This window comes from Amia ocellicauda, chromosome 5 (assembly GCF_036373705.1).
Source record: "Amia ocellicauda isolate fAmiCal2 chromosome 5, fAmiCal2.hap1, whole genome shotgun sequence".
In the NCBI taxonomy this organism is placed as follows: Eukaryota; Metazoa; Chordata; class Actinopteri; order Amiiformes; family Amiidae; genus Amia; species Amia ocellicauda.
Window position 1 is genome coordinate 11367846 of NC_089854.1, and position 24592 is coordinate 11392437.

The following is a 24592-nucleotide window of genomic DNA, read 5'->3' on the forward strand; positions in this document are numbered from 1 at the left end:
TATTAAAATAGTATTAGAAAAAAATAGTAAAAGCAAGAAAAAAAATCTTCACTCATTCGGGCGCACCTATGGATGGACTGCGCCCCTAGCATTTGCCTATTCCGCCTATGCCACGGGCCGGCCCTGGGGTATAGTAACGCATGTTAAGGGCTGCTGACAAGAGGGAGGACTTCGTTAACGATTAAGGAAAGAAACGCGTGAAAATGAATCAATCAAATCAAACAAACCATCAATGGGTGAAAAACACGTATAGTATATTAAGGGCTGAGGCAGCGTCTGTGACACCAGTCAAGACGCGTGTTTGTTGAATCCTATCGCTGTATTGACGGTGAGTATGTGTAATCTCATTATGCATATGATTTAAAATAATAAATTAATACAATTGTGCAGGGGAAGAAGCCGGGCTGGTCCCACATTATAACACGCCAGCATTTGACTCCCCTCGTGGGAAAGGAATAGAGCCCCTGGCGAAGCTTTGTTAACCGGCCAGCAGCAGCGTTTCTAGATGCTGGAAAGGGGATAATGGTGAGAACCGCCAGAAGGTACAATTTTCTTCAAGGAATTGGTCTACAAGAAACGCTTCTCGGTTCTTTGTAAATGGGCAGGTGTTGGTTCCTCCTAATGCAGGGGTGAAATGCGTGATTTAACTTTCGTATTCGCTTCACTTTACCAGTCTTATTGACCTCTTGTAATATTTTAGTTGTATCGTTTACATTCACTTTCTTTGGCTTGTACTGCTTTTAGTCAATCCATAATGACACTACTTTATATCAGTGGGATGCTTTCTGTTGGATATAGGCCAATATGGATATTTTCTTTGGGTTTCTTTAATCGGCACAATCCATAAAGCGGTTTATTTCGGATGGCTTGTAAGCGCAGGTATTTGAGAGAAAATCTGTTTGCTGTTATACTTGGGTGATATCGTTTTGGTCAGTCTGGAGTTTCAAGCCACGTCAATTTTTGCTTGGTTTCTGCTGTCCTACTCCGTGGCGTGTGCAGAAAACTTTGAAGGGGAGGGAACATCCAATTTTTTTTTAACCAATATAATTATGATGGTTAAACCCATTAAATTCAGCTTCGGTTTGGTTCTTCAAAATTCAATTCATAAATTCAGTGTCCTCATTGAAGGTTAATTTTATAGAAGGGTATCTGCATGCATTAGTAAATGTGCCATAATGGAGAAACCGTATACAATAACCCAAACCGCAGCAGCACTATACATGAGTATTGCTCACTTGTGGTCCATAGCCCAATAACCTATCAAACGGCACCTTTACAACAACTGAATTCAACTGTTTTTGTGCTGGGTGGCAAAAGGTTTGATAAACTTGTATCTGGATGTTCTCCGCATTGAGGCCAGAAGTGTACTCAATCCGTTAGGTGTTGGTGTGGTGCCTTCTCAATCCGCATTGTGCCGGCTTTCAAAGCCATAGTGTCCATTTTAGGACATTCTCACGCATCGGTCGAGTCAAGTATCGAGCATCGCCCACTCGAGTCTCGCAGTCAATCCTCACAGCTCGTCCTCCTGCTCCGGCATCAGGCATCCCGCATCAGGTCTGCTCCTCACGGCCCACTGTGCTTCCTTTACGAAATCCCAGCTCGCCCGCTGATCCAGTCAATCTTCATCTAAGTAAGGAGCGGGTCTTAGACGTGTGGTTGGGTCACTGCATTGCGGTGTGAGATACGCGGGTTTGAATCCTGCTTTGGGAATCCTTGACAAAATTGATTTTCACCTCTTAATTGATGGAAACGCATCTTTACGCAATGAAATGTGCTGTGTTTATGTAACAACCTTGTGATCGGTTTAAATTTACTGTATTGATCATGCCTTTAAATATTTAAGAATATGGGATGGAAATCCAAGATTGTATAATTTTAAAGACAAATATTTGCTCATTGTAAAAGAAATAACGTTATACGTCAACATATGTATACGTTTATCAACCCCCCTAAAATTAGTATTATCCAATACACAGTACATGCTAAACGGAAAGCCTAATTAAATTATGCATTTAATATTAAATGTGCAGAAGCCACTTGGAGAAGTACAGATCAAAACACAACAGTACGTTTCCCACACCGGTAAGACTTGCAAGATTGTCTATTCAACCACTCAGCCGAAGCATTAAGGAATAACGAGCACCAATTTTATTGACAAATAGTAGATAAATCATTTAAAAGAAAAAACGACAAACGTCTTTCTGGCTCCGTGCTCACACGCGAGATCACGTGTAGACGAGCAGAAGCGAAAATGCCGCTATAGGAATATGCTAACTGATCATTTTATTAGTTTATAATTTGACCAGAAATGAAAAGCGTTTTCCCATTATTTCTTCCTTTATTTGGACGTCAAGGTGCTACATGGAATTAAAATGCAAGATTTAATTTCTCATTCATAATCCCAAATGTACTTAAAATTGAACATTGTGTCCTTCCGTTGTAAATCGGAAATTGTCCACAGGTGGAAACACTGGGGTATATTGATGAAGGGATTTATACCGATTGGCCATTTCAGATTCTGTGTGGACTCAAATCCAAATTAAAGTTGACATGCGTTGACAGCGCGTACAGTTTATGAATATTTGTATGAGTGGATCACTTTCATTTTGCAGCTTACTTTTACGGTTACTGTTGAATATAGAATTGGTGTAATGTAAAATCATTGAATATAGGCTAGCACTGAAAATAAATGTGGCTATATGGGGATATCGCCGCACAGTCGTGGGGAAATCCATTGACTCGGGGAAACTCTGCTTATTGGAGGCTGTGCTGGTCATGGAGGTGAAGGACATTCAACAGACCTTCAACAATAGCCTTTTAAAGCCGTAAAACAAAATTCGGTGACTGCCACAAACTTCAAACCTAGATGTGATTTATTCAAAAATTCTGGCATTCCTTTACAACCCATGTTTTGAATACAAATTCTACTTGTATTGCATTTAAGGTGATCCAAAAATCAATAACGAATTCAGTGATTGCCACAGATTACATTATTGTACATGGTTAATTCAGCATATCATGTCATCTCGCTTGATTCTCACGGAGAATTCCTAATGCATAAAAAAAAAAAAAAAAACTTGTAATGAATCCAAGCACAACTTCTGAATGTTACACTGCTATTCTTCCTCCTTTTCTTTGTTTTCCATAAAGCGTAACTATCCTGGTAATTGCAAAAACCATTACGTTCTACAAAAGATCACGTACAATTTATCTTGTTGGTCAGAAGGTGAATTATTGTCATGGCATACTATTACATGCACTGCAAAATAAGGGTTTACTGATTGCCATAGGAGTATGAATCACCAAAGAGGCCCCTTCCACTGTTCATCTTTTGCTGTTGAAACCTCTCTTGCTCATTCCCAGACACTAGGTGTGGTACCATCACTGGCAGCTAGAACACTATCTGCAAAATGAACAACAAACCTATATAACTGACTCAACATACAGTACATATACAGATTATATAATGTAAACTGATGGCTGATACCTCAGGCAGTAGAGAACTGCCGATCCTGAAATGAATGAATGTGCTGGCTGATTTGGATTTGAATGCCTCCCAAAATGTAAGCAATACTGATGCATATTTTTAATTATCTTGATGGATGCCCTTATCCAGGGAGAATTAATTTTTAATTTTAAAAATCTACTCTCGAGTGGAACCTGGCAGAAAAATAATTTTTACTTTAAACTTCGTGATGGGATGCATAATAAATAGTGATGAAAGAAATGTGTTTTAAAATCAAAAACTTGAATTTGTAGATGTAAGCAGTCGATTGCAATAGTTGACCTGGTAAATTGCCCAGAGCTTTTTCGCAGAAATGAGTTTGAACACGTCTCGACTTTAACGTCCATATTTACGCAGAAATGTCTAGGACATGCATTGACATTGAGCGAGTTGAAAGGCACAACGGAATTACACGCATTCGTAAGTGTGCGGCAGACCTGACCTTTGACCTGTGAATCGCTTCGCTTGTCCTCCAACATGGCGGCGACTGGAACACGTGACGCTCTTTCTCCTGATTTCACCTATGCGTGCAGCCAGTTATTAAAGAGTCCTGTCGTTTAAAATGTAATGGTACACTGGGATTTGTAGGGGATTGGAGTCTTGGCAAAGATCCTTACATCTGGTTTGGGGTGCAATCGGCAGATGGAAACCCAGTCATTCTTAAATGGTGTATATTGTGCCTATTTAAAATGAGAAATGTAACCCATTTCAAATATTAACTTGTTAGTTAATACACTGTCCATATCAATTTAAAAAGTGGGGGTGGGGGCAGGTATTAAAATCTCTGTGGGGCGTGTCTTAAGTGGGTCACTATTGTTTCACAGCTAAAATAATGGTGTGTCAACTAGAGCAAAAATGCGACTCACGAGTGTAGAAAATGCAGGATTTTTTTTTTTTTTTTTTTTTTTTTTAAACGCACGTCTTGCCAATGGTCCTTATTCTTGAGTTGGCTTCTGAAAAGGTGGTGTTGAAATGTTCCCAAATTAAATGTGTTCTAAAGTCTTTACTGGGAGAATCTTCAGGAACTCACTTGGTGACCGTGTAAGGAAGATATCAGGGGAAATGTGGTTGGATTTTAAAAGTGGTGTTCAAAAATCCTCTTGTTTCTCTAGACTTGGCAGAGATGTTGCCCAATAAACTCTACCAGCAGCTGGTCCATCCCTCAAAGTCCCTGCTTGGATGGGTGGTGACCAGGTTTTTCCTGTGGCACCACAGATTGGCGCAGGAGAATGCAGTGAAGCTGCTCCAGATTCAGCCTGATGACACCGTTCTGGAGGTGGGGTTTGGGCCAGGGCTGGGGCTCCGGGCAGCTGCCCCTCTCCTCACCGGCCCCAAGGGCAAGCTGATTGGAGTGGACTACTCTGAGTATATGGTCAGCAAGGCCAGCCAGGCGGTGAAGAAGCACATTGCTTCTGGGAAGGTCACGCTCATCAGAGGCGATGTGGTGGCGATGCCCCTGCCTGATAACAGCATTGACAAGGTCTACCACTGCAACACCTCTTGTCATTGGCCTGACCTGAAAGCTGCGACCTCAGAATTGCACCGAGTGATGAAACCAGGTGAGCCACAGCTTGTTAAAGTCAGTCTATGATACTATTGTAGCACATTGTTGGAAAACACAATTGTACAGGTTCTGAACTTACTGGCATGTCTATAACCCTCGCCCAGAACAGATCTGCACAAGGTAGTATCCTGTAACTTGACATTGCAGGCTTGGAAAATCTAGACCAAATCAGGGTGATGCTGATGGCTCTGTAAGATTAGTGTGTTGAGTTAACAGCCTCTTCAGTTGTGATTCTGGTTAACTGCGATTTCTGATAACCTTAACTATAATAAAGTGAAATCCAAATGTAAAAAGTTGGTAGTATTCCTTATCCCAGCTTCCGTTTAAGAGCTGGGGGGCACAGGCTTTGTTTGCTAAAGCTGTCATGTCCCTCTGAGACTGAGCACTTAATACAGTACTGTGCATGGGGCAAGACATTCTTCAAATGTGTGCAGATTAATTGTATACTACAGTTAATCATGTGCCCTTAACAGAGTGTCTATAATGAAGAAAAAGCATGATCATACCCAGTTTATCTGGTCACATGAACACTGGGGAAGAGATTTGCATTTGTCACTGCAAATCTGATGACTAGTCTTGGTGTAGAGCAGACATTTGATATCCTTCCAGTGAGTGTTGGTCCTGTGTTGGCTGTATCTCTCCTTGTGCCCTGGCAGGAGCTCTCATGGTGACCACGTTCAAACTTCGCTCACTCAAGTGCGCCGTATACCTGAACTCTGTAAAAGGTGATAACTGGAAGCCTGAGGTCTACATGGAGACCCTCTCTGCCACCGGGTTCAATGATGTTTGGATGCAAGAGCTAAAGGAGGGGCGCACATATTTCCAAGCTATTTTTGCCACTGCTTCTAAATAAAGGTTAACCAGTTGCTTTTTCCTGCAACATTTAAGGCACTTGGTTTAAGGTTTAGGAAAATGCAAGATAAGTGAGACTCAATGTGATTGTGTCCATTATTGCTGTTTTTGAAGTACTTTCACTTTTGGATTTGGTTTGTTTGCCAAGAAATGTCAGCACTACAATAAAAAAATTGGATCCCTCCTTCATACCTGGTTTAACTTATTCAGGCTAAGCACATGTTAGCTGGGTTCAATTAATCTAATCGTCTGAATCGGGTTAGCTGAATTGAGGTTAAACTTGTCTCGTTAACTGGATCCCAACTTGGACGGTTTTAAAGAAACCTTTGACTCCAGTACCTGGAAGAGCGAGAGTGCCAGTGGTTTAAATCGGTGAAACATCGGGCAATGTGACTGGGTCGGGTATTTCTTGTGAATGTGTTGTTGTGGATGACCATTCAACCCCTGACATCAGAGATGGGACATGTACACTTTGATTAATATGTGGCGGGCTGCTGTTGTAATCCCGGTGTACTTTTGAGACCGACTCCTTAACTGAGTGAAATTAACCTGATAATTAGCTCTGAAGAGTCGTAGAAATCCAGAGATGTACATTTCCAATCAAAGGTTTTTATTACAAGCAGCTGGTTCAAGAGGCAATCTCCAGAACAGTCTTGTAGAAGTTACAAACTACAGGCACTTTTATGTAGACCAGACAGGAGAGAAAAAGATCAGGCCCACATGTCTGTCCCATGATGAGTGGAAGTTTGGTTTCTGCCTGACAACTGCTCAGGAAGACTCGTATACAGTCAAACTGGGGAGAATTAAGGCATATGTAACCTAAATTGCTGGTGAAAACTGGTTCTTATCAGACCCTGTTCTTCTAGGTATCAGCACCGTGACCTTGTTTACACTGACATACTGGGAAAAGAAATGCAGTTAATCAGCTCCTACACCTTAAATCAAATTTAATATTGCTTAATTATGCATGGCATCTGCTGTAACTTGGATAATTTTTTTGCGTTCATTATGCACCATAATATTTAATCCCTTCATATGAAGGCACTAAGTTGTTGTAAGTGGTTTACTTTGTTAATACTGTATTAAATTGCCATAATGTGCAATTACTCTCCCAACTAGTATAATTAATTGATTTAAATTTAGCTATTTTTGAACCACGTTCTGCCTCAATGTCCCGGGATGGAGGCGTCAAGTGGCAGCACCACGCATCACTGAGAGGTGTGTCTCCCAGCTTGGGAATTCTGTAAAAAATAGTGAGAGTAAGTTTATTAGGGCCTTGATAATGCACATGTACCTGGGTGAAACGGTATATTATATACCTATACCATGGTATCTCTTCCCTGGGTGCATAACATGTTTTTGTTGGTGCTAATGCAGCAAAACCGCTTCAGAGACCGTGAGCAATAGCTGGGCCCGTTCCTCATACCTGGTTTAACTAATTCAGGTTAAGCAGCCGTTAGCCAGATTCCATTAGTCAATTAACTTAAATCGGGCTATCTCCCAATTGTTTTGTTAACTGGATCACAACTTCAGACATCCAGCTGTGTGCGCATGCTCGTGCTGCCTCACGAGGGAGGATTGCGGTGCATCGAAACGCTGATCTGCACCAGAGATGTCACAACGGCAACTGTTTTCAGCCTGACTGAGCAATGGAAAGTTGTGGAAATGTCTTTATATTCCTCAGCTAAATGTAACACTGCTGCTGCTAAGTCCAGAGAGGAAGCATGGCAAAAATCTGCTTCATTTTAAATGTATGTATATTTTTTTTAATGCATTTACCCTGTTATAATTTCACATCCACTTTAAATCCACATGCTTGTAGTAATGGAATATGACATGGACTGAGAGTTTGCTGCATCAGAATCATTAGTGCTTTATTGTTTTGTCATATTTTGCTATTGTTATTTTAAAAATATAATACTAATAATAATATGTTTAGCTACAATGAAGAGGATGCATCGCTCAGATAGTGAAAAAATAAGGTGTGGGGGGGGGGGGGGGGGGGGTGTTAAGAGGACCAAGAGAAAAGAGAACATGACAGTAGTAAGTGTGTACTGCACTTCCCCCACCCACTGCTAGAAGCCCAAAAAGTAAATTTGCAGTGGGGGTGGTTTGTTTTCTAATGGATGTAGCTAGCTAATGTAACCCTTTCTTAGTTGCTAGTAATGTGACACTATCACTGGCACTGTACTAGCAACACTAAGGTTAATAAAATAGTTTGCTAACTTAGCTTAGCTAGATTGCTAGAATACTTTTCTACAAGCAGTTACCCAAATTGACTCTGTTTTTGGTTGTTGGAGCAAAAGTTATTTTGTATTGTAAAGTCTCACTTGTATTTAAAAATCTAAAAAGGTTATATAGGCCTATGTGAAATGTAGGTCTAAATCGACATTAATACAAATATAGGCCTAATGGAGACTACATTGGTTTGTGAAACCAGCATGTGCAAACTATTTTGTAAATGAAATTGTATGATATCTATCCCTCATCCAGATTTAGTTGAAAACAAATGTTTTCAACTGCTTCATTTTCTGTTAATATTTTTTTTTTTTTACTGTTAACCAGTGGTGGCTCCAGGATTTGAAGATTTACTGGGCAGGACAAAATCATTGATGGGTAACAAAAGATTAAACAAAACCTAAGGTCCCTAGCCCACTGACACGCAATAATGGAAACCTATATATTTTTTTTTTTAAATGCATCTAGGGCTGCAAAATCAATCTAATATTTATCACTATCAGAATTTTGCTATACTGATAATTGACCTGCTTATATGCATGCAACAAATTAAGGGGTCAAAGTACATAATGTGAAAGCAATGGGCACCATTGAATACACATGGTTTAAAAACACTATGCCATTGATAAACAATAAAATGAAAACTGAATTACAACAGTTTTAAGGTTTACTTCAAACAAATGATTTATTATACCACAGGTTAAACTTTTTTTTAAATTCAATTCTCTTAATGGTTTACGCAGTATGTGGGCATTAGGAAATGGCAATTACTTATAACAGGAATCATAATGCCATGTAGAAAATTAGTGTAGTTGACCATTTTTAGCAGATCGTGAATATGTGGATATATTAGTAGTAGCCTACCAATGAAGAGAACATATCCGTTCCAAACTCAAATCTACTAGTCCTACTAATTACTACTAAAGTAGGAGGCTGTGAGGTTTTGTTTTAAAAGTGTCTGTAACCTCATCATAATTTAAGCTGTCCGTAAGGTCCCTCTCGAATATCAACAGACACAGTGAGTTCAGGCACCCTGTGAGCATGGACCTCCTACCCGCTGTCTTCATATGGTTGATGCTGGAAAAGAGTCGCTTAACAGTGCATAGTCATTGGAAGGGTAATAAGAACCTTGAGCAAATTGTGTATGTTTGGAAATATCTGGTCACTGCAGTAGTCCAACAGTTTGACTACAGTTGGAAACATCTCTCCGCGTGTAGACTTACGAATTATGTGCTGCATGAATATAGACACCTCTGCCTCAGTTAGATTGATGCCATACAACTTGGTTGCCTCATGCAGCCTGTCCGTGAGATCTGGAGGTTAGACATGTCATGCTGCAGCCTTCAAAGGGCATACGAGTCTGATTGAAATCTACTGTTCAATTCACTAATCTGGCAGTCCAGGATTTCATTGGCCATAGTGCACAGATCAGTGTAGCTGTTTACCCTTCTAGATTTTCCTAAGGAAGTTGCAACAAAGCCATCCTCAAGCTTTCATTTGCGCGATAGGTGTGCAATGTCCCAGTTTTGAATATAATTTGTCTCAATTAGTTCTTGTGATAATTGCACAACCTTTTGGTAGACATTGCTGTCACCTGAACGCAGACCACTAAATGAATGCTTAAGCCCTTCAATTAAATCCATACATTCCGTTACAGACAGGCTTATTGTAAGCCTTTTGTGGCAAAATCAGATAAATAGTTGTCCTAATAAAATGAGCAAGAAACAGATTTTCTTAGTTAGTATCTGCTGTAGTAGTGACTGTGCGTCCAGCTGTGTTTGTCCAGCCACACCCTCGGAGTATTCTGTCAAACAAATCCACAATTGCATCAAAAAGGTTGAGCACCTTTCTCACTGAGGTTGACCTTGAGCTTCACCTTGAGCTCCACCTTGTGTCAGATCCCCGTTCAAGTTGAAGTGGCCTGCAATCAGAATGCATCTCTTTCTGTAGCTCCAGGAACCGGGCGTGTCGCTGAGCCCCATTCATGTACGCGTATAGCAAGTTCAGAGTGTCAAAAAAAGTGGCAGCGTCAGCTGACGTCCGTGCCATGGCTGATAGCGCCAGGTTTAAGCGATGCGAGTGACAGTGGACGTACATGGCATTAATGAATTTGCGTCTTGGATGGATGGCTTGAACTCCCCCCTTATGCCCAGACCTGACTGACGCCCCGTCAAAGCTGAGACCAACGCATAATTCAGGATCTAGTTCAAGAGGGTTAACAATCTCTGTTATTTTTTCTGCAGTGCCCTCTGCTGTCATGTCAGCAGTGTAAGAGAATTTTGAATGCTTGGTTTTTGAGTCAATCTAAATAAAAAAATAGTTGAAAAAAACTAAAGGTCAAATGGTTTCTCTTTTAAGATTCTTTTTAGAGGGAAGATGCGGTCAAATCACAGATGTGCAAATAATCATTTATTTTGACAAAAATAGGAAACTAATATCATTCAATTATATTACTGAAAATAAGTTATATTAAGCTTCTGCTGGATTACAGTAAGAAACAGATAATACCCATTTTCTTCTTTCTCCTCACAGTACAGCTTATAGGCCAGTCTGGTCAGGCAGGAAGCGTTGTGTCTCTCTCTGTCTCTCCTCTCCAGCTCTGTCTTGTCTCGTTGCAGAATGAAGAAGTTAAGAGAACTCAAATTCTCTTTGTTTTCCCTTTTATAAGGTTTCCTTCCAACCAATAGCATTTTGCCACCACCATGACTTGGGTGCCTTATGCTAAAGTAATTTAGGAGTGGGGGTCATTTCGAATTTGGCTAGGAGCCAATAAGAGGACAGGTCCCTTTTGGTCTTCTGGACATACAGATACGGTTACCAGATAAAAGGGAGGAAGTCTGTTTCCTCTACCAAAGCAGATGGTATAGAATTTCCCATAGAAAAATATATTCTAACAAATAATATCTTACAGCAGTCTCCAGGAAGCCAATAGCCCTCCCTTTGATCTCCCCATTATAAATATAACATAGACAGACTGCTACCATTTTGAAATGTCCTTACACTCATCAGCTAGGATAGCAAAGTAGGTGTCCTTCTTCTTGTGCAGCTGCTTATTTATTGTGTGCAGCAAGAGAGTTGCTGCAGAATCAAGGAAATCATTTTGTGTTTCATGGTTGGTCATTGTGGCGTTTTTAAGGATCGCATCAATCCTACTTTGAATCTCTGGATCATATTTGCACAACAGTTTAAATAACTCCCAGAAATTGCTCCTGTTATGCGCATCTTCATTTTCCCGATGTCCTCGAAGAGCGATCTCCTGTTTAGCACACAGCATCACGAGATCCAATACAACTTTAATATGCTCCTGATTCATTTCTATTCTTTTTGAATTTATTGTTTCTGAATTTAACTGGTGGAGCACAGTTCCTCTATCAAACTCAAGGGTGTGTTTGTAGCCACTATACTTGCTGACAGCTATGGCGTGAGCCTTGCTAGTTTCATGCTTGTTGCAAGCCATTCATTTGTTTCCAGTCTGTGAAACCATCATGGGTGAAAACATCCCTTCCCAAATTCTCCCCAAAATGCCGGCACATTTGACAAAATACGGCATCTTTTGATATGCTATATTCAACCCATTTCAATTCCTTAAACCAATGGGATGAAAAGCAGCGGGCCTTACCAGCTTTGTGCATTGTAGTTGGATAGATCTTCAGTATTGGTTGGACTGGTGGCTCATCTATTATTATTATTATTATTATTTTATTATTATTATTATTATTTCTTGGCAGACACCCTTTTCGAGGGCGACTTACAACATAAGTGCAAACAAAGTGCAAAAGCTTTATACAGTAAATAAAGCACAAGGCACCAATCAGTACAAATTCAAGTGAACTAAAACATAGCAATTCAAAATAATACATTTTACAAATTCCAATTTACAATTTACACAAGTACAGCAAGTGAGGTCCTACATCCTGGACGGTGAAAGCTAAGTGCTGTCAAGATGTAGGGTCACAGTCAGGGGTTATGGGAAAGGAGCAAGGAGGAAAACAATCAAGAACGCAAGAAGCATAATAAAACTGTGAAGTGCTATCTAGCAGGGATAGAGGACTAATATTACAAGTGCTGTCAGAAAAGATGCGTCTTGAGTAAGCGCTGGAATGAGGTCAAGGACTCTGTGGTTTTGACTTCAGTCTACAGTTGATAGATCAGAGGCCGGGTCTGGGTCTGGGGCTGGAGCTGAAAAGCCGGCATCGCTGGGTCCCTCAATGGTGGGCGGCATAATCGCCCCGTTTGTCCTGTTATTTTCACCCTTTTGTTCCACTGATGATTGTGTTTCTAATTCATCATGGACAAGGTATGCTGCGGTGGTGGGAGCAGTATGGGTGGTACTACCTGCACTGTGCGCTGGCGATGGCTGCTCAATGCATGCTCTTTTTACAAATTGAAATAGGCTCGTCTGTTTTGACATCTTCTCAACAATCAGGTTAATATTGTCACAATAGCACGATTCATGAGGGACAATGCTTGGTAATTTGATGCTAAATAGGCTATAACTAAGAAAAGGGTGCTTTTCTAACGTATACTGTAGGTAAATACAATTTGAATATTGGGAGTACGCTATGATTGGTTAATGGATGTAATGATGTCTTATAGGACGTAATTTACGCGTATATGTACTGTTTCATAGCAACAGCAAAATAACAAAATTCATTGTTGATTGCAGAGCTGTTAAATTATAATCTCTCTAGATGGCTCTGGATTGAATTGGCCACAATAATTCTGATATTTTACATGTTTATCTTGTGTTTCACAGCAACTACAGAAGGACAACATGATTGGGTATTGTTTCGATCCAGATCCTCACAAATGTTTAGGCGGGCCAATGAGTAAATTGGTTGTGCAAAGGCCCGCCCAGGCCCAATAGTGCAGCCATCAATGCTGTTAACCAATGTGAAAATAAAACTCTAATTCTGGAAATGTTTTTTGACGTTTGATAATGTAATGCATGTTCCGCAAATATAATGGTTATGAACATTAATTAAAAGGGTTATGGGGAAAAAAATATGGGATTTTCTGCATAGGGCCACTTCAGACTCTAGAATCGCCTCTGTAAGTGAGGTCAAGTCATGGATGATGTACAGTATTATCCAAAATCTGATACCCTACTGTCTAGCACAGGCATTGTATGATTGTTGTTAACATTGTCATTAATGTCATCAGCACCTGTACACATTAATGCTGTGAAATGATTTCCTGTTCACAAAATCTGCCTCATTTAGTCCAGAGGTGCCTTGATGTGGATCTGACTGTACAGCACCAATGACTTTGTGGATCTCTGCATAATAATGTAGTCTGTAATACAATAACAATAGGCTTGCATATTCATTAAATTACATATAACCTCGTAGCAGCGGCTTTGACCTGACTATAGGAATGCGATAATAGTAAAAAAGCGCAGGGCTGTGCATATAGTCTGCGTTACTGTCAAAGCACAGCTGCACCGGGCAGTTTGGTAATGCACTGCTCAAGTAGATTTATTAGGTAAATTATACCTTGCCGACTGAATCTGAAGCGCTCAAATAGGAAATCATATGAATGATGCAAATTATATGTGCGATCTCTCGGTACCCGTTCCCTATGAAAAGCTGATCTAATTCAAATTGCTGCTTGATCTCTAAGGGAGGGCGTTGCCACTTCAGTGTCGAGTGCTTTCTTTGGGTAGAAGAAAGTTTTTCCGCACAGATCCGGCTAACTCAAAGTTAACCTGCTCTGGAGGTTAAAGTTATTGTGGGGGGGAAATAGAAATCCTTTTGTGCCTCTGTGCTTTGTGTGCTGCGACCCTGGGGTTTTCTAACAGTAACTATTACTTGCCTTCATTCTTTCAAAGGAAACTTGTTCTTTTTAACTTTTCACTTACTCCCTTAGTTTATCAGCAACTTACATTCCTTAATTGCTTCTTATTAAAATTTGAATTGTTTCAAACCGCTTTGCTATCAGCAAATGACCTTCCAGTGTAGCTGGCAATTTAGAGGATAATAATTATTATTAATGAGTAGTAATGGTAATAATATTGATGAGATGGGAAGGCTTAGTTTAGAATGCCAATGAAATCACTGCTATAGTTATTAGAAACGAGCAATCAGACACTGTTTGTAAAATGTTCAAACCCCTGGAGGGTATGTCCCAGAACTGATATATAAGCTTTGTACTTCCTTGAACAGTTTACAAACCTCTTGTAATTGAACTAGGGGTGGCGGGACAATTCCTACACCAAGGTAATGTAATTCTGCCACCACTTACCTGGGGAGGGTGGGACACTAGGTCAGTTAGACATTGCAGGGGACAGAATTTTAAAGTGCTGTGTGTGCCTCTGTTTAGCATTGGCTCTCACTAGCTGTAAAAATACTTTTAGCAGGCACTGTAATGAGGGCTTGGGGAAAAGGAAATGTATGAAGAATTGAATGAGTTCTGAATGCGGTCTATACAGCTCATATCCCTTTGCCCTAAGTGCAAATTGTGTTAAGATTTAACCGACTCTGTATTTAATTAATGATTTATGAATTTAGTTAAGGTCCAAGGAAATTATGTCACACAGCAAACAATTAACATTTCGACAAGGCTAGTGTTTGACAATGATCAAATACATCTTTCAGTTTACTCACCAGATTTAAATTATGTTTTACATACCCAGATGAGCACTAGTCTGGATTTTCCTTGTCATATTAGGTAGTCTAAGATTACTTATGAATGCTAGGAATATTCTAGGAAAGCCCAAGAATGGTTCCATGAGCATGACAGTGAATTCAGCTGACTGCAGTGGCCTCCCAAGTCACCAGATCCCAATCCACCTGTGGGATGAGATGGGACGAGCTATTGAGAGCAGAGATACTTATTTCTTGTTACTGTTCTCAGTTTTTCTGCAAAATAAGTAATGTTTACTTACTTTTTTATGTCTGATTTGTGGTTTTCGAAAAATAAGTAATGGTTACTTGTTTTCAGTTTTTCAACAAAATAAGTGATTTCTGAACCACAGTTTAAAAAAAAAAAAACAGTAATGATTCCTTCAATGTTTTTGAAGTATGGTTACTTATTTTTACTTTTCCTTGTTGGTTACTTTTTCAGTTTGCCTGTTTTTTTTTATGAAATAAGTATTTTTTTTGTTTCTAGTTTTATCAAGAAATAAGTAATGGTTACCCCTTCCTTATTTCTGTTTCCCTATTTTTCAAAAAATAAGTAATGGTTACTTATTCTTATTTCCTGTTTCCGAATTTTAGCACATATGACAATACTTCAAGGTCTGACAGAGACGCGTTTTTCAATGAGTGATGCTTACTTAACCTTTATTTTCATTTCCCAGTTTAAGGACACTTATCTCTACTAATAAATATTAAGATTTGTACAGCATTACAGCATTTTTACACACCTGATAAAACTTTTGGACAGTACTGTGTGTATATATTGTAACGACCCTGTCAGGGGGGTCTCTTCTTCCGACACCAATGTAGCATTTCGACTGCGCTAATTAATTACCTTCCCTGAATTAGAACACACATAATGACAAGGTGATCTGGCAAATAATAGGTAGGATTTATTTTCCTGTCTCTGAACATGACGGGCTTTGTTAGCCAAGCCCACGCCAAAACAATAAACCCACAACAACTACACGTTCACTACTCTCCTGTGTCTCAGTGCCAGAAAACTTGCTCTGGTTGCTAATGCCAATTATTTGTACGGGTTGTGCTCGATCAGCACCCTCTCTGTGCAGGGTCTTCTTCACCATCCCCCCAGTAATCGCTATTTATAACCCCTCGATTCCCTCCCTTCAATCATTGTGTCTCCTTGGTCTCACCACTGACCCCCCAAAAACGTGCCAAGATCCCTGCGTTCTGGAACAGGGAGCCCCGGGGATCCACAGGACCTCCCACCCTGCAGACACACTTTAACAGCCCCCCTGCCCCCCCTTTTTAATAGCGCGGCTGGCTCACATCACAACAATGCCAATTATGTACAGTCCCTCCAGGGGAAGCAATACAGCAGTCCATACAGTTCCAGGATTGCTACTATATATATATATATATATACACTCACCTAACAGATTATTAGGAACACCTGTTCAATTTCTCATTAATGCAATTATCTAACCAACCAATCACATGGCAGTTGCTTCAATGCATTTAGGGGTGTGGTCCTGGTCAAGACAATCTCCTGAACTCCAAACTGAATGTCTGAATGGGAAAGAAAGGTGATTTAAGCAATTTTGAGCGTGGCATGGTTGTTGGTGCCAGACGGGCCGGTCTGAGTATTTCACAATCTGCTCAGTTACTGGGATTTTCACGCACAACCATTTCTAGGGTTTACAAAGAATGGTGTGAAAAGGGAAAAACATCCAGTATGCGGCAGTCCTGTGGGCGAAAATGCCTTGTTGATGCTAGAGGTCAGAGGAGAATGGGCCGACTGATTCAAGCTGATAGAAGAGCAACTTTGACTGAAATAACCACTCGTTACAACCGAGGTATGCAGCAAAGCATTTGTGAAGCCACAACACGTACAACCTTGAGGCGGATGGGCTACAACAGCAGAAGACCCCACCGGGTACCACTCATCTCCACTACAAATAGGAAAAAGAGGCTACAATTTGCACAAGCTCACCAAAATTGGACAGTTGAAGACTGGAAAAATGTTGCCTGGTCTGATGAGTCTCGATTTCTGTTGAGACATTCAGATGGTAGAGTCAGAATTTGTCGTAAACAGAATGAGAACATGGATCCATCATGCCTTGTTACCACTGTGCAGGCTGGTGGTGGAGGTGTAATGGTGTGGGGGATGTTTTTTGGGCCCCTTAGTGCCAATTGGGCATCGTTTAAATGCCACGGCCTACCTGAGCATTGTTTCTGACCATGTCCATCCCTTTATGACCACCATGTACCCATCCTCTGATGGCTACTTCCAGCAGGATAATGCACCATGTCACAAAGGTCGAATCATTTCAAATTGGTTTCTTGAACATGACAATGAGTTCACTGTACTAAACTGGCCCCCACAGTCACCAGATCTCAACCCAATAGAGCATCTTTGGGATGTGGTGGAACGGGAGCTTCGTGCCCTGGATGTGCATCCCACAAATCTCCATCAACTGCAAGATGCTATCCTATCAATATGGGCCAACATTTCTAAAGAATGCTTTCAGCACCTTGTTGAATCAATGCCACGTAGAATTAAGGCAGTTCTGAAGGTGAAAGGGGGTCAAACACAGTATTAGTATGGTGTTCCTAATAATCCTTTAGGTGAGTGTATATATATATATATATGAGAGAGAGGGAACATATAATGTAAACAATAGCTTATAGTCAGGCTGGGTCATAATTAATTTAATCAATAAAAAGTGGCTGTGCTGTGTCAAGGCCTGACTCGTGTAAATAGTAGGACTTGTTGAACGTAGTGTAAAAATGCAGATTTCCGACATACCCCAAAGTAATTATCTTGAGAGGACCATACACAATAAAGAATGCTGCATACTCCTAGAAAGATAAAAATCTAACGTTTCTGGTAAAAGTTGTCATAAATTGCTCATGAGCTCAAGTAAAAATATGATGAAAATGACATATAATTGGTGTAGTTTCTATTCAACAAATGTCGAGGGATTGGGTATGAAATGACTGATATGATGCACATTAATCATGGCTGGCATCATGTTACTGTTACAGTTACCTAGCAGGGATGTCAAGTGTCGTTTAATTTAGTAAATGTGTAAACATTACAAATAAAAGTGTAAACATTTAAACTGTCATGCAATCCCTCCCCCGCCACATGCACGATGCTTGAAAAGTGCCCTTGACCTTTTTAACGTTTTCTACAGGTTACCACCCCCCAACTCCCTTATTTTTTTATTTTATTAAATACATTTTGATGAAGATGTAACATGTAGAAACAGTTCAGCAATAACCTGTCTAATGTATTATACATAACCAAAATTAGTTCCCAATTAAACTAAGTATTAGGAGTAGCAAGTGTCACATTTATCGAATTGTTAACTAAATTAACTACTGTTGTTTTCATTATTAGTACCACGTTTTAAAATAAAAATAAGCTAACTTATGAAGAAAAAAGATGAAGCAGTGTTCTATTTAAAAAGGGAGCAGACATATCTGGATTGATGAGCTCGGTCAGTGTTGGGCTTTTCTATTGGTGCAGTATTTTATAGAGACAGCACATTTTGTAATATGGCTCAAGAAATGACACAAGCTTCTTGAATCCAATATCCTGAGCAATTGGCCGCGGCCACCCTGCTGTGAAGCTTGGCCACGCAGTGCAGATTTCCGCAGTTGTGCTTGGGCGGGTCTGCACGGCTCCACCAATGGGATCGGTGGAATTCTGTGCAGAACTGCGGAAATCTGCGCTACATCAACACGACCTTTGCTCTCCACAACAGGACAGCACTTTTTGAAACAACTGAACTGTTACGGGTGAGCAAATAACATCTCAAAACAACTTATCTTATATGAATGTGAAAAAATGTGTTGTGTGATCTACCTGCTGCATGTATTGTGCTAAAGAGTAGCCAAATGGTTTTTATTCAGAGATTTATTAGTTGTGTCCATGTTATAAATCTACAGAGATAAGAAGAAAGTGCTCTGTCACTGAATAACTGTACATATATGTCCGACTTGTGTACAACTGGAGTTGTGTGGTGGAAACGTGGGACAGGCTTTTATTTCCTTGGAAACAGTATTGTGGCAATATTTTTATTAAAGGTATGCAATGTGTTACTATTGTTATATATTTGTGCACTTTAATATCCCAAAATGAATACAACATTCAAATTTGAATGTAATGTGTACATTTGTCATCTACTTTGAGATGTGAGATTGACTTATTTTATACATTACTCATTGGAACTGATGGTTGACTTTCTGATGACAAGGCACTCTACGCAGAATTATCTTTTAAGATACCATAAGAGGAGTTGACCACATTTCTCCTGATGTGTCTTTATAATCACCTGTTACGCATGGTGTTCACAACATTTTGCAATTAATTTGAGAAACCCTCTTGTTTCTCTGGTTTTGTGGCAGAAATGTTGGCCCACAAAATCAACCAGCAGCTGAGCCATCCCTCAAAGTCCCTGGCTGGGTGGCTGGCGACCAGGTTTTTCCTGTGGCACAATAAGGTCCTGGTGAAGAATGCAGTGAAGCTGCTCCAGATTCAGCCTGATGACACCGTTCTGGAGGTGGGGTTTGGGCCGGGGATGGGGCTCCGGGCAGCTGCTCCTCTCCTCACCGGCCCCAAGGGGAAGCTGTTTGGGGTTGACTACTCTGAGTATAAGGTCAGCATGGCCAGCCAGAGGGTGAGGAATCACATTGCTTCTGGGAAGATCTCCCTCATCAGAGGCAATGTGTTGGAGATGCCCCTGCCTGATAACAGCATTGACAAGATCTACCACAGCAACTGCTATTACTACTGGCCTGACCTGGAAGCTGGGACCTCAGAATTGCACAGAGTGATGAAACCTGGTGAGTCGCAGTTTGTTAAAGCCAGTCTATGATACTATTGTAGCACATTCTTGGAAAACACAATTTTCCAGGTTCTGAAGTTACTGGCATTTTAATACATCTCTATAACCCTCACCCAGAACAGATTTGCAAGTGGTAGTATCCTGTAACTCAGAACAGCAAGCTTGGCACATATAGACCAAATGAGTGTGACACTGATGAAAGAATACATTTCATCCCTAACCAACTCTGAAAGCACAAATGCACAGCTAGATATGTTTTTAGTTAACTATAATCACACCTGAAAAGACTGTTAGCATAAATAATGTCTTTGTTAACCAGAACTATATTAATGGAGGAATGTAAAAGTAAAAATGAGTTGGTCATCTTCCTTATCCCCGCTTCCATCTGAAACAGGAAGGGTTGTTTTAAAACCTCTGTAACTGAAGAGATGGGAGCACAGGCTTTGTTTACTAAAGCCATCGTGTCCCTCTGAGACTCTGTGAGCACTCAGTACAGTGCCATGCATGGGGCAAGGCATTCCTCAAACGTGCAGGGGGAAGGGAATACAACTTGTATGGTACAATCAGCCTTGTGCACTTGAGTTTCTATAATGAAGAAAAAGCATGATCATACCCAGTTTAACTGGTCACGTGAACACTGGGGAAGAGTCTGCATTTACCACAGCAGATCTGATGACTAGTCCTGGTGTAGAGCAGACATTATGCAGTCTTTATTTGATATCCTTCCAGTGAGTGTTGGTCCTGTGTTGGCTGTATCTCTCCTTGTGCCCTGGCAGGAGCTCTCATGGTGACCACGCTCATACACTCCTCAATCAAGAAATCCGCATCCAGGAACTTCTTACGAGGCAACAACTGGCAGCCTGAGCTCTACATGGAGGCCCTCTGTGCCACTGGGTTCACGGACATCCGGATGCAAGAGCTAATGGATGAGAGCATAACTTTTGAAGCTGTTTTTGCTACTGCTTCTAAATAAAGGTTAACAAGAAAATACCACACATTACATGTCACATTTTCCTAAATTCTCATCAGTAACCTACTTGCTGACAACTTCTTTGCAAAAATCTCAGTTTAAAACAAGGTTATCTTACACCACAGCCTGGCTCTGTACCTTTAGAACTATAGCAACACACTTTATTAACAAAATATGCTGAGAGAATTTTCCCTCATGTCTGTTTTATTGATGCTTCGCAGTCAATGGCTGAAGTATTGTATCAATTTTGCAAATGTCACAAATACAGTGTATATACCTATAGATTTACACATACACACTCACTTGCACATTTACATACACATTTATGAAAATGTATACACACACGTACAATAACTGTGCACAATAGCAAATATGTCCTTATTGTATCTGTCCAAATGCCTTAAAATGTTACATGAAAAAGCAAGGTAAAGGTCAGACTCAATGTGATTGTGTCTATTATGGCTTTTAAGTGATCAACTGTTATGAGGCTGGAAGTAGTTTCACTTTTGGATTCTCTGTAGAAAGAAAATGTCGTAAACAAAACCCCCTCTAGCTGTCTATCCACCTTCAAGGAGCCATTATTATTATCTAACTAATTAGCATTATTAACTAATTAGCAGACATTTTAAAAAACAGACCATTCTGCATTCTGCACATTATTGTTTCTTGACTAAAACTGATGTTCCAAATAAATAATAAATAAATAAATACATATTATTTCTGGATAGTGAGTGTTGCTTCTTATCACTTAGCTATGCAGGTATTGACCAATTCCCAGGATAGGTCAATTGAAAAAGACAAAAACATAAAAACAAACACATCAACACAGTATCATGATAGCATAGTTGAGTGAATGTATGTCTTGTCTTCCATATCCCTTCTTGTTAGGTGGATATATTTTCTGTTCTGTCCACAATGTACCATTTCATGTCAGCTAGTTCATAGGCTAAGCTATCCTTTATAGCTTCTGTAGCCTATGTTTTCTGTGCATTGACAGTGCACTTAACATCATAGCCTAATTAGCATCTACTGAGAGGCTGCAGTGCCTCCAAAGTAACATCTGTCAATGCTTATACTAGTCGTCAAATTGGCTACAATACAAATCTGAATTTCCATATGACCTTGTATGTCCTTTATTCCACACCTTTGTGTGTTTATCAATTACCATTTTACAGTTACTCATTTCATACAGTAGTTGCTATGAGTTAAAGCATATACTGTTGTATATACAACATAATAATACAAATTATTTATTATTTATTTATTAGCGGACGCCCTTGTCCAGTGTGACTTACAAAATATAATCGCAATACAAAGTGCAATAATACAGTGCAATTCAAGGCATATTACATTTTACAAATTCACAATTTACACAAGTGTATATGAGATATACAGTAAACAATATATAAGGTCTTACATCCTAGAATGAAAAAGCTGATAAGTGCAGACAAGATGTTAAGTCAAAGTTAAGAGCTAAGGGAAAAGGAGCATAGGGGAAATCAAAATAAACAATACAAGTAATGCAAAGGCAACTATGACAAGAAATTGTATAAGTGCTTATCTTACAGGAGAATAAATTACTAAATTACAAGTACAGTCTGAAAAGATGTGTCTTGAGTAATTGCCGGAAAGGAGGTCAAGGACTCCTGTTTTAACTTCAGTGGGAAGGTCGTTCCACCACTTAGGGGCCAGGGATTAGAAGGAGCGGCTCTGGAGGAAGAGGAGTGGAGAGGAGGCAGGGTTAGCCTTCTGGCACCGGAAGAGCGCAGCTGTCTGGAGGGGATGTGTTAAGGTACAACGCTTCAGTTGAAGCAACCCTTCGGATCCCAGTGAATCAGGCACCCCAGTGAGTGCTTCCAGTAACAGTGAACACTCTCAGCAGGAGACAGGCCCGGGAAGTAAATTCACAGACACCAAAGTCGTTTATCTTCATTTATTGAAAGTTTCACACAGCCTTTTATACATCTATAAGCAATATTTCAAAGAAGTTTCGGGGCCGTCCCGAACCTGGATGATATTTTCTTGGCATGTGTCCCGGGGCAGTTCCGAACACGGGAAGCAATAATTCATAAGGTATTCTTTATAATTAGGGAAACAATATTTCATCCAGACATGGAAGAACTGGTATCAAGGACACAGCACACACAATACTGATAAGAACATGTTATATAGTTTTGGTTCGTTAACTAAAGAATGCCCACGGCAGTAAAAATTATCTCTATCTGCCACACAGATAAGTCTGAGCAGAGAAATCATAATAAGAACAAAGAAACCCTTATAAGAGCAAGTTTTAAATAGTAACTTACTGGAAAGTGTATGTACAATACATAGGGGCAATTTTACCCCAGCAGGATGTATGGAGAGACGAGGGTCTGCAGGTAACTCGGTACAGTCTGTTCGAGACAGCGGTATGTGAGGGTCAGTGTCTTGAAATGAATGCGTGCAGGGATTGCGAGCCAGTGGAGGAAGCGGAGCAGTGGAGTAGCGTGTGCGAATCGGGGCAGAGAGAATAGCAGACGAGCCGCAGAGTTCTGGATGAGCTGGAGCGGCGGGTAGAAGTTGCAGGCAGGCCGGCCAGGAGGGAGAGGACCAGGGACTGGACGAGCAACTGGGTCGAGTAGTTGGTGAGGAAGGGTTGGATTTGGCGTATGTTGCTCAGGAAGAATCTGCAGGTGCGTGTCAGCGAGGTGATGTGCTGGGTGTAGGAGAGCGCAGGATCAAGGGTCACTCCTAGGTTCTTAGCGGAAGAAGAGGGAGAGAGTGTTGTGGATTCCAAGGGGATTGAGATGGAGAGATCAGCAGAAGGTAAGGAATGGGCGAAAAAAGAGGATATCCGATTTGAAGAGGTTGAGCTTGAGGTGATGCTAGTGCATCCAGGTGGAGATAGCAGACAAACAGGAAGCAATGTGAGAGGGGATGAGAGGGTCAGAGGAGGGAAAAGACGGGAAGATCTGGGCATCATTTGCATAGAAGTGGTAGGAGAAACCATAGGATGCGATGAGGGGGGCCAGGGAGCGAGTGTAGAGAGAGAACAGGAGTGGGCCCAGGATGGAGCCTTAGGGAACGCCTGTGAGGAGAGGTTGGGGGTGGATGAGGAACCTCGCCTCACTTGATAAGCCCAGTCATTGAGGTAGGAGGAGAACCAGGTGAGAGCAGATGCAGAAATTGCAAGGTCAGCGAGGCAGGAGAGGAGGATGGAGTGATCAACAGTGTCAAATGCTGCGGAGCGATCAAGGAGGATGAGGACTGAGGATAGGGAAGCCGCCCGAGCACAGCTGAGGGAGTCAGTGTCTGCCAGGAGAGCCGTCTCAGTGGAGTGGGCTGTGCGGAAGCTGGATTGCAGAGGACCCAGGAGTGAGTGATGGGAGAGAAATGCAGAGAGCTGACGATGGACAGCACACTCTAGGGTCTTAGAGAGGAAGGGGAGTAGGGAGAAAGGGCAGTAGTTCTGAGGAGAGGTGGGGTCAAGGGTAGGTTTCTTGAGGAGTGGGATGACAGCAGCATGTTTAAAAGCAGAGGGGAAACAGCCAGAGAGGTGTGAAGAGTTGAGGAGGAAGGAGATGAAGGGGAGTAGATCAGGAGCAGTTGCTTGGAGGAGGCGAGTGGGGAGAGAGTCCATGGCACACGTTGTGAGTTTGTGACCTAAGAGGAGTCCGAAGTTCAGAGTCCGAGAGAGGTGAGAATGAAGAAAAGGAAGCTTGGTCGGTGGGAGACTTGGGCGTGATGGGGGAGGAGGGGGGACTGTTGAAGAGCTTGCAGATGTCTGTGATCTTGGAGGAGAAGGAGGCAAAATCATCTGCAGTGAGAGACAAGGGAGGAGGAGGCGAGGGGGGGAAAAGAGGGAGGAGAAGGTGGAGTAGAGTTTGCGGGGGTTGTTGTCAGTGGATTCAAAGAGTGATTGGAAGTAAGACTTCTTGGCTGAGGTGAGTGAGTAGGATAATGTGGCCAGTAGAGAGCGGTAGAGTTCGAGGGCAGCTGGAAGTTTGGACCTCTTCCACTTCTGTTCAG

General features: G+C 41.1%; 1 protein-coding gene across 1 annotated transcript; it reads left to right on the forward strand.

Annotated features, from left to right (window-relative positions):
- The first annotated feature begins 285 nt into the window (after positions 1–285).
- On the forward strand, positions 286–20797 carry LOC136749418 (uncharacterized). Its single transcript, XM_066703712.1, has 4 exons — positions 286–328; positions 4618–5064; positions 19175–19612; positions 20391–20797. Exons 2-4 carry the CDS (start codon positions 4629–4631, stop codon positions 20585–20587), a joined length of 1071 nt encoding a protein of 356 aa, XP_066559809.1. The 5' UTR covers positions 286–328; positions 4618–4628; the 3' UTR covers positions 20588–20797.
- Positions 20798–24592: the final 3795 nt, after the last annotated feature.

Coding starts and splice junctions, on each gene's coding strand:
- LOC136749418 (XM_066703712.1), top strand. CDS start 4,629: ATGTTGCCCAATAAACTCTACCAGCAGCTGGTCCATCCCTCAAAGTCC. Junction 5,065..19,174: donor GCACCGAGTGATGAAACCAG/GTGAGCCACAGC, acceptor GTTTTGTGGCAG/AAATGTTGGCCCACAAAATC. Junction 19,613..20,390: donor GCACAGAGTGATGAAACCTG/GTGAGTCGCAGT, acceptor GTGCCCTGGCAG/GAGCTCTCATGGTGACCACG.